Genomic DNA, 10,225 nt, shown 5'->3' on the forward strand with positions numbered 1-10,225 from the left:
AACTGCATATGTTGTAGGGTAATAATGAACTTCTCTTCTGGAGGGTTAACAACCTAAGTTTGCAGATCAAAAATTAGAGAAATAGAAGGGCTGCAAGGACAGCCAACATTTTGACCTTAGCCTTTCAAGGTCAGTGAAGACTCAGGACATAGGAGAACCTATACTGTAACACAATTTAATTCAGTTGTGTCCCAAATTTTCTGATCAAGGAGATTATGGGGCCACAGAGCAGTGTGATCGATGATGTAGAGTGTTCCTAAGGAGAGTCACCTGGAGAGAAAACATTTTCTCAGGCTTTCACAGAGAGCAAATTGGTCAAGCAATGGCCGTGATTCATCCACATGGCTGACACTGACAAAGGATCTGTAAACTGTGGTACAGGGTTACAGGATAAATCCTGAGGGTACTTGACTGACCTTATCAGATACAAAAATTATATTTCTTGTTTTATAGGTCTTGTTTTGTCTTGGTCTTAACCATCCAGCAGAAAAGTATAAAAATGAGGTATATAAAGTAAAACCATATTAATATGCTGAGCTGTGAAAGGCTCCAGTCAATAACTTCTGTGGATAACCCTCTACTATTGTGGACTACTGGACTGTGTTGGATTGTTTTGATGAATTCATGCACCTGTAGTATTTAGATGCCAATGGAATACCCATTTTCTGACAGGACTAAACAAAAAAAGGGGATACAAAGGAAGGACCATTTTGTATCTGTATATGCAGAATAGTTAGGATAGATATACAGCTACTTTGACTTAACTCAATGAGAAGAAAGATTTGTACTAATAGTGTTTGGACAGGATATCCTGTTTGCATTTTGTACTATGGATAACCACTAGGAAGATAACAGTGTACAATATATTAATTATTGGAACTATTCTATCAATCAGTTTTGGAAAAAAAATAAATGTGTAGTTTAACTATTAATTTTCTGTTCCTGTTTTGAACTAGCATATTGTTTTTATTTTATGTTGCTTTGTTTTTATCTTTGTCCTTGTTTTCTTTTTTTTTTTTTTCTCTTTAAAATAAAAAAAAGGAAAGTTGTGGGGCAGCTTTTGAACAGATGAGGTAGGAGGACAAGGCATCTTTGTCAGGATGTTTGGGTAAGTGGTGCAGTGGGTGTGGGTTCCCGCAGAAGATTAGTTGGGTACATGAGTGTGAGAGAGGGTTCCTGAGGTGATGGGGAGGAAAAGTTTACAGAACCGAGAGAATAGGTGCTGTATGCGTTGTTTTTGTGGATGTGGTCATCATCTAGATCAAAGGCTGGTGGTAGAAAGGAGGAGGAAACTGAGCTGGATGCTACCATCTTTATGAGGGAGACACAAGGGTGGTAGAGTCCCATGGCATGGATCCCAAGGGTAAGAGTTTTTATAAGAGGAAAGGAGTAGAGACAGTGGGAGTAAGGATGATGTGGCCCCACTTCTATTCTGAGAGATGTGGGGGCATGAAAAGTAGCAGACTCCACTTAGGGGCTGAGGTGGGGTTGGGTGGAACAGTGTCATTTGTGGATTTTCAGGCTTCTAGAAGGAGATAGACTTTCAGAGAAGAGGTTGAGAATGTGTAGAAGTTCATTATTCAAGTCTATAGATCTTTACAGAATGCATTGGAAGAATACGAAAGGGAGAGAGGAAAAGCTGTATGGGACACAGGGTCAGTTTAGAAGATGTGGGAGTACAGAGATATGGAGGCTTAGAAGATACTCTATATGCTGGGGAGGGATAGCTTGGCCATCTAAGCACCTGCCTGGTGAGCACAAGGACCTCGGTTCAATCCCCAGTACCACATGCCATGCTGGCCACAGACTCCAGGTGTGCCGTGCCATGCCATGGTGGTGCATGCCTGTAATTCCAGTGCTAGGGAGGCTGAGATAGGATCACTATGAGTCTGAGCTGTGTAGCGAGACCCTGTACCAAATAAATAAATAAATAAATAAAATAAAATACATACATACATACATATTTTAAGAAATACTAAAAAAAAAAAGAGAATAGTGGATAAAAGGAAGGCTTTTCTTTGAGTAAGGCTCAAAGTGAATGGTTGGTGGAGAGATGCTAGACTTAAATTTAGGTTGTTTTAGAGGGAGATGACCAGGGGTGTTGGTCCTAGAGGTTGCAACTTTAGGAATAGGTAAATAGTTGAGATTCTGGTGAGAACTATGAATGTTGTGCAAAAACAAGGTGTTTTTTTTTGTTTTGTTTTGTTTTGTTTTTAATTTTAGGGAAGGGTGTACAGGATGTTGAGAGTTTCATCACTAGATTGAACTTGTAGTGATCCCCATGTTTACAGCCTCCCAAGAGCAAGGATTACAGGCGCATGCCACCATGCCCAGTCTTAATTGCGGTCTTAGCACACCCTGGGGGCGGGGCTAGCACGGCAGGCCCTGGGATTGAAGCCCCTGCCCCTGAGCCTGCTTGCAGGTGCTTTAATCCGCTGAGCTATTTGGCCAGCCCAACAAACAAGATTCTTGGGACCGGGGAAATGGCTTAGTAGGATAAGCGCTTCCCTGGCAAGCACAAGGGCCTGAGTTTGATCCCCATTCTGCCAAAAAAAACAAGATTCTTGTTATCTTTTCAAAATAGCTTCTCAGCAGTACCATGTCTTCAGAATGATCAAGGCACTATCTGGAAAGTTGCCAGGAGTTTTTGTTTTCACACTGAGGGTGGAGCTCCGGATGGCACGTGTGCTAAGCACATGCTCTGCCACTGAGCTAAATCCTCGACCCTAAGGCACCTTTTAAATTTAATGACTGTTAATACAGGAAATAGTCCTTTCAGCCTAATGTAGAGGAAAGGTCAAGATGTGTGATTTAAATTCTAAGGTCAGCTCTGTCACCAGGTTGGACTGCTGAGCAAGTCATTATTTGAGCCTTGCTTTTGTTATTTTTAATTCAGAGAATGTCTAGTTGATAAGTAAAGTCTGTATGGAGATGTGATTCTGGGGTAAGTGAGAAAGTTATAATGATTTTGGTGGCACTGAAGAAAGAAGAGCATGTTTTAGTCTCTTATTTCAGTTTTCTTCCTGTCATAGGTCATTGTGTAGTCTGGGTTCAGTGTTCCTCTCCAAACTGTAGAAAATGGAGGCGGCTGTGTAGGAACATTGACCCCTCGGTTCTCCCAGATAATTGGTTCTGTCACCAGAATACAGGTAAAAAGGAATGGTAATTTTTTTGTTTTTATTGTTCCTCTTTTTCTCTTCTGCATGGATTCTTTAGATAAATATGATATAAGTGTAGTTAGCACTCAAGGGGCCCTTGTAATGACTGGGAGAAAAGGAACAATCTTCCTGTCCTGTAGAAGATGAATCTGGGCATAAGGGCTGAAAAAAGACACCCTGCAGAGTTGTGTTATGGGGAGGGGCCTGGAGTCTGAATATATGTACAGTACTAAGTAAATTCCATTTTCTTCAAAACTGGTCTGATTTGTCAAACCTGATTAAAATATTAGTATTGGGTTGGTGGACAGGGAGGAGATATAAGATAGAGGAGGAGAAGCACGTGAAAAAAACCCAGTGAGCTTAAAATTATAGTGTTTAAATTCACTTGGAAGACACTATGATAATCTTATCCAGCTTATTTATTTTACAGATGAGAAATCAGTTTCATATAAATTACCCCCATTCTGCTCCAGTTGGAAACAAAGTCACACCATGAGGTGTAAGCAAGAGGTCGGAATCTCTGTGAAGTATTAGGAGGCAGTGCTCCTGCTTCTGCATTTCCTCCCTGGGTGTATTCTTCCCCACATGACCTTTGGTGCCACCTGTTACCTGTGTGCTACTTTTTGTCCTCTTCCAGTCTGCATCTAGATGTTTACTTGTAGGTATCTTTATTCTTTCTCTATTTTGGCAGACTTGGATTATAATTGCTGTGATATTCCTGAGGAGACCTGGACAGGGAATGAGAGTGAAGTGGTCTATGCCTCCTATATCCCAGGATGCATCATCTGGGCCAAGCAATACGGTTACCCATGGTAGGGAACCATGACACAGTTGGAGCATTCTTTCTGAACTTGGGAATGATGGATTCAAGGAGGGAGGGAAGGAAATGGAAAGCAGTAGTAATGGTACTTCCTTTAAAAAGAACGTGGGGCCTGGGTGTGTGATGTACAATTGTAATCTCAGCACTTGGGAGGCTGAGGCAGAAGGATTGTTCCATATTCAAGGATGGCCTGGGCTGCAAAGTGAGTGAGTTCAATGCCAGCCTGAACTGCATAGCGAGACCCTGTCTCAAAAACAAAAAAAAGAAAAAAAAGGGGGCACGGGAGTTAGCTCTGAGGCTTTATTTAATTTATTTTTTATGACTTTAGGACAGGATCTACAGGGTATATAGGGTCTCACTACATAGATTGGACTTGTAGTGATTCTCCTGTTTTCAGCCTCCCAAATTCTGGGATTACAGGCATGTGCTACTACGCACAGTCTCAATCTCTGTCTCAGCGCACCCCAGGAATGGGGCTGGCACAGTACAGTGGGGATCAAACCCTGACTGCTGTGCTCTGACAGAGTGGACACTTTAGTCCACTGAGATATGTGGCTGGCCCTTGTGGCTTTATAAAGCATGTTTTCTGGAGGTTTTAGAGTGGGGTGCTATCTCTCTGGAAAAGAGGATCTGATAGTGCTGCTGTAATTGGGTAGGAAAAGAAGAGGTGGCCTCTAAGGTATCACAAAATCGAGATGTGGGAGGCATGCAAAGGAAAGAGTGTGGATTGATGGAAGTCACTGTAATCATTTGGTAGTGGCCTCTTGAAGGGACTATAACCTGGGTGGGGTACATGTTTTGGATCTTTTATTCACAGGATATGCTGCCCTTTTTTGTATGTGTGTATTAATGAGGTTGTATTCTGTTCATCCAGTTCCTCTTTATCTTCTTTGCCCAACTATTCTCTCTAGGTGGCCAGGCATGGTAGAATCTGATCCTGACTTGGAGGAGTATTTTCTTTTTGCATCTCATTTTGATTCTCTTCCGGTGAGTTTCCTACTTCAGGCAAGAGTAATGTACACATTCATTCTAAGAGATATTTAGAATTAGAAACATAGACCTAGTCAGCAGACAAAAGTGGAAATAGACACTTATCTAGAGTGACAAACATGGAGGTAAGTACTCACACATAGAACTTGAATCTAATTGAATATCCATTAGTAGGACATTTATGGAATAAGGGTTTTTTTTTTTTTTTTTCTTCCTCGAATGCCTTCAGGGCACTTTTGGCCAGCGGGAGAGTTGTGAGGTTCGAACTCCAGGAACCTGAGGCTGACAGCTTTGTGGAAGCAGCCACTTAAAGGACTGAGCTAGGCCCAGGCCCCCTAGTAGGACATTTATGATTTTGATAATTGGCTAGGATTCCTCAGATCAGAATGGAAGAACAATGAAATGATGTGAGGTGAGTCAGGCTTGAGGGAGCATATGAGACCAAACACTTTCCTTATGGTTCACCCTGTCTTCCTCCTTTTCTGGCAAGAGGAGAAAAGCAGGGGAAGGACAGGAGCCATACACGATTGTATCTTTTATTGCAGTCTAAGTACCATGTGACATTTTTTGGAGAAACAGTTTCTCGTGCTTGGATTCCAGTGAACATGCTAAAGAATTTCCAAGAGCTGTCCCTGGAGCAAACAGGAGTGGTGAGAAAACCTTGAGAGTCTGTGGTGTTACAGGGACTTGGAAAATGGAATATCCTCTCTATTAAACCCAGTCTACTTCCAAGGGGAACTGTTGGGTGAAAGTGCTGTGTCTGACCCAGTGTCCCAGGGCTGAGTTATCATGAGGGGCAGTGAGGCCATGATTTCAGTCATCCTACCCAAAGTGCAGATAGTGGGGCTTTTTAAAATTAATTTTATTAGTATACTTTAGATATACATAATGATAACATTCACATTCATCATAGAGAACGTGTACCTGTGCTTATATATCTTGAGTCTTCTATTTTCCCCAATCCCCTCCCCGCCCCTTCAGTGCCTCTTCCCCTCATTTGCAAAGCTTTAAAAAGGGTGCTTTTAAAGATTGAGGTTTTCAAAAAAAAAGATGGAGGTTTTCTACAGTTGAGCCAAAACAGAAGTAGCAGATGCAAGGGACCAGATAAAGTTAAAATTTCTGTCTTAGCACTGTAAACATTTTGGAAAAACATTTGTCGTGGAGTACTGTCCTGTGCATTATGGGATTCTTTTTTTTTTTTTTTTTTTTTTTTTTTTTTTTTGAGACAGGGTCTTGCTATGTAATTCAGGCTGGCCTTTAGCTCACTGTGTAGCCCAAGCTGGCTTTAAACTTGCAGTGATCCTCCTGCCTCAGCTTCCTTAGTACTGATAGTATAGGCATGTGCCATCATGCTCATATTGATTGATTGATTGATTGATTGATTGATTGATTGATTGATTGATTTTGGTAGAACCTGAGTTTGAACTCAGGCTCTTGAGCTTGCCAGGGAAGTGCATATTCCACTGAGCCATCTCCCTGGCCCCATATAAATGAATTACTAGTACATGATGACTACAGCTTGCTTTCTTTTTCTTTTTCTTTTTTTTTTTTTTTTTGCGGTGGTGGGGATTGAACTCAGGACCTTGCGCTTGCCAGACAAGCACTTATTCCACTAAGCTATCTCCCCCATGTCCAGTTTTATTACAGGATTTTTAACAGCTTCCTTGGGCTTTGCTGGCATCTTGTCAGTGCCATCTCCTACCCTTATTCGCCATACCCTGCTCCTAGTTGTGACAACCAAAAATTGTCTCCAGACATTTCCAGATGCATTGGAACTAAATCATATTTCCTCTCTGCAGTCACTTTGGTTTTGACTAGCTTTAAAATGAGCAAAGAGACCCAGCAGTTTCAGAGCCTTAGAAAATTAAACAGTAAAGATGACATCAGGCAGCTGGATCTAAAGAAACTTTAAAAAATATGGAGTTACCTGAACTCTTTCAGTCTCTTTTTATTTTTTTCTCAGTTTCTCACTGGATTTGTTTTAGAAAGGACACCTAAATGTTGGTTGAAAATTTTTCTAGGAATTGGTGAGAGATTTATTAGGGAAAAGTGGAGTGCTGTGTCTAAGCCCAAATGATTAAGAGGATCCTGTCTACCAGGACCTGGGAACAAATGTAGTTAAGATATTGTCCAGTGGGTGGCAGGATTTTGGAGTCATTTCTCTAGTATTTATTTATTTAGTATTTATTATTGACTAACCTTTAAACCAGTATTTATCATTGACTCTAACCTTCCTCCATTTCAGAAAAAGTGCAGGAACAAGGACTACATTCAGAAACTGGAAGTAGCCGTAATGATGGCTCATAAAGCAGAGCAGACCGACATTGAGGTGGCAGAGTGTTCAGATCACATACCTATTCCTCTTTAGGACTTGGACACAAAACACACTGTACCCTGTCCCCTGTAAAAAAGCTGATTGTACTTCCCCACTGTGCGGTCGAATTTTTGTTTTTATTTTATATTATTTATCTTAGTTTTCATCTTTTTGAGAGGATTTCACTGTGCAGTTCAGGCTGGCCTTGAACTCAAAGGGATCCTCCTGCCTCAGCCTCCCGAGTTCTGGGATTACAGGCATGAACCACCACACCCGAGTGTGCAGTCTCTTCCAGATTCCTCCAGATTCCCTTGACTATTCCTTAAGTTCCCCATTCCTTCCCCTGCCCTTGATCAAGGGGGATCTTCTCTTCTCTTGGCTCAAGCACTGTGATAGGGGACCTCTTACCTAATCTGTTTAACTTCAAGTCTCAGGTATATCCACCCTGCCTTCTCTGTTACTCAGTTTTGCACTCAGCTTCTTTCTTTCTTTCTTTCTTTCTTTCTTTCTTTCTTTCTTTCTTTCTTTTTTTTTTTTTGCACTCAGTTTCTTCCACTAGGATGTGAGGCAGGGAAGGAGAATGACGAACTTGTGAATTTCATTTTCCCACTTTTTTGTTGAATTATGATTAAACTGGAAAAAGATTGTAACTATTCTGCAAAAGTGCAGATAAAGTGAATGTGATATTTCAAATGAAAATGGTGTGGAAAATGAATACAGATTTTTATTATAACTAAAGTCTAGAGGACAGGGCAGGCTGCTCCTGGGAGAATAGTGGATGATGCTTTTTATTTCTTGGTTCCCTCAGGATCGGGTTAACTTATTTGGCTTCTGGAACCGATACTGTGGATCTGACAGCAATGAAGAAAAACAAGGTAGAGGTAGAGGATGAAGTCTGGACAGGGATGGGAGGGGTTCTTCCATGAAGGAACAGTCCAAGTTTACTTTATAGTCTATGTCATCAGCCTAGTTCTGGGTTCTATAATAAGAGGATTTTATGAATGTCGTTGACCCAGTGTTCAAGATGGATGGGTACATGGGCGGAAATGGGAATGGGAGGAAAGGGTGAGAAGAGAGGGTGGGGTGTGTAGGTAGTGATGGACTTTGAAAAGGGTGGAGCCGTGATAATCTGGGAACATGTTTTGGAAAAATCCTATTTGGACACAGAATGTAGAATTAGAAGATTAATTCTCTGGAATTTGTTCCATTAACACATCAACTACTTGGGATAAATCAGTCTTTCCTTTCTCTGTTCTAGACTTAATGCTGCCTGGGGCTAACAGCCCTGAGTCCAACGTGGAGAAAGAAGACAATGAGTTAGAGGTGGAGGAGAAAGAGAAAAAAGTAAGATTAACTTTAAATGTTAGTTTAGATTAAGATCGTGGGGTTCATTATAGGAAGTTCCTGTAAGGATCTGGCTGGCATGGATTTACATTTACTTTGAGCCACCCCATGCTTACCTGGGGTGCCCCAACAAGTGATCTCTTAGGGGTCTCTAGGGAAGGAGATTCTCCTCTTTCTTCCCCATTCTCTGAACTTCTCATCTTTCTCAGAAGTTCCTGATTGTGATCTCAGTTTCTAATGTATTTCTTTGTTTCTACCTGGGGCAATTTCAGAGAACAGTAGATTCCTTCTCTCTACAGTTTTTGCCCTCATGTGGACACTTAGGATATTCAGTCACTCATTTTCTTTACATCTCTTTTATAGGAATATGAAATACAGATACTTTATTTTCCCTTTTTATTTATTTAGTTTGTTATGCTTGTGGCCTACTTTTCTTCTATGCATTAAGCCTTGCATTGACTAATACTAAGTGGAAGGGGAAGGTCACCACACATTTTGTGTTGCCACACATGTAGACAATGTCAGGCTCATAGATGACCCCTTTCAGGAATCAGCCTACTCACTGTTTTATAGTATCTTTCTATATTAAATATAGTTATGTGACTCAGCTTATCTTTTAAAAAAATTTCTCTCCCATCTGCAGGACCCAACTTTGCCTGGTCCCAAGTCAGCCAAGATGAAGACCAAAAACCCCAAACTGAAAGGTAAGCAGGCCACCTGGAAATGGACATGTTGCACAGTGCAGGCGGATGGAGGCAGAAGGTGTCAGGGGATCTGCGAGTAGTTGGACCTCACTGATTGTTTCAGCTTTCGGCCTGAAAATACAGGCAAGACTAGCGTTAGGAAGGAAGCTGTAGCTTCATTTTAGTTCTTTAATTATTGCTGTATTAGAGATTGAACTGAGGGCCTTTGTGCTGAGGTACATTCCCAGCGCTTTTGAAAATTTTGAGACAAGATCTCTAAGACACTAAAATTGCTCCAGGTTGGGCTCCAATCTGTTAACTTCCTGCTTCAGCCTCCCAGAATTATGGGATTACAGACATGTACTGTGCCTGGTGGCCCCTAATGTTGTGTTTTACAAAATACTAGGTTAAGTTGCAAGGTTTTAAATTTTTAGCCAGGAAGGACAACTTTGTGGAGAAGGTGGGTTCTGAAGAGAACCTTAAAAAGAAAAGAACCAGGGAGGAAAAAAAAAATCAAAATGGTTGGGGAACTTGGAACTACTGAGTGAACTCACTAGCTTGAAAATGAGCAGAAGATGTTGAGCAAGGTAGAGACTAAATGTGGGGGACCGTCTGCTCTTGCCAAGCTGTTTAGAGACAAATACATTTTCTTCATGTTTGGGGGTGGGGGTGATGCAGGCATGTCAGATGGACAAGACAGGATCCTGAAAAAGAAGGGAACCAAGCGGTGTCTGCACAGTGAATCCACAGTGTGCACTGTACCCATGATAGAAAAGGAAGGCAGGCCCGGGAACCCAGGTCTGGACCAGCCAGGTAAGGTTCAGAGTCTGACAGTTATGAGGAAATGAGGTCCATATCTGTTTCTCTTTTCCCTGAATCGTTACTGAACATCCCTACAGTTTTTCTTTTTCTTTTT

The 10,225-nt window shown here is 41.4% G+C and overlaps 1 protein-coding gene across 1 annotated transcript in view; it reads left to right on the forward strand.

Annotated features, from left to right (window-relative positions):
• Nucleotides 1-10,061, forward strand: part of Zcwpw1 (zinc finger CW-type and PWWP domain containing 1) — a gene marked incomplete at its 3' end in the record, with an annotated part of 17,480 nt that extends 7,419 nt beyond the window's left edge. The window contains exons 6-14 of the mRNA XM_023714319.1: nucleotides 3,033-3,149; nucleotides 3,850-3,970; nucleotides 4,890-4,965; nucleotides 5,514-5,618; nucleotides 7,214-7,297; nucleotides 8,091-8,157; nucleotides 8,541-8,626; nucleotides 9,270-9,330; nucleotides 9,988-10,061. Of these exons, the coding sequence (XP_023570087.1) occupies nucleotides 3,033-3,149; nucleotides 3,850-3,970; nucleotides 4,890-4,965; nucleotides 5,514-5,618; nucleotides 7,214-7,297; nucleotides 8,091-8,157; nucleotides 8,541-8,626; nucleotides 9,270-9,330; nucleotides 9,988-10,061 (791 nt within the window). The remainder of the gene's footprint in view (nucleotides 1-3,032; nucleotides 3,150-3,849; nucleotides 3,971-4,889; nucleotides 4,966-5,513; nucleotides 5,619-7,213; nucleotides 7,298-8,090; nucleotides 8,158-8,540; nucleotides 8,627-9,269; nucleotides 9,331-9,987) is intronic.
• Between the last annotated feature and the right edge of the window lie 164 nt (nucleotides 10,062-10,225).

This window comes from Octodon degus, unplaced genomic scaffold (genome assembly GCF_000260255.1).
Source record: "Octodon degus isolate 3935 unplaced genomic scaffold, OctDeg1.0 scaffold00035, whole genome shotgun sequence".
In the NCBI taxonomy this organism is placed as follows: Eukaryota; Metazoa; Chordata; class Mammalia; order Rodentia; family Octodontidae; genus Octodon; species Octodon degus.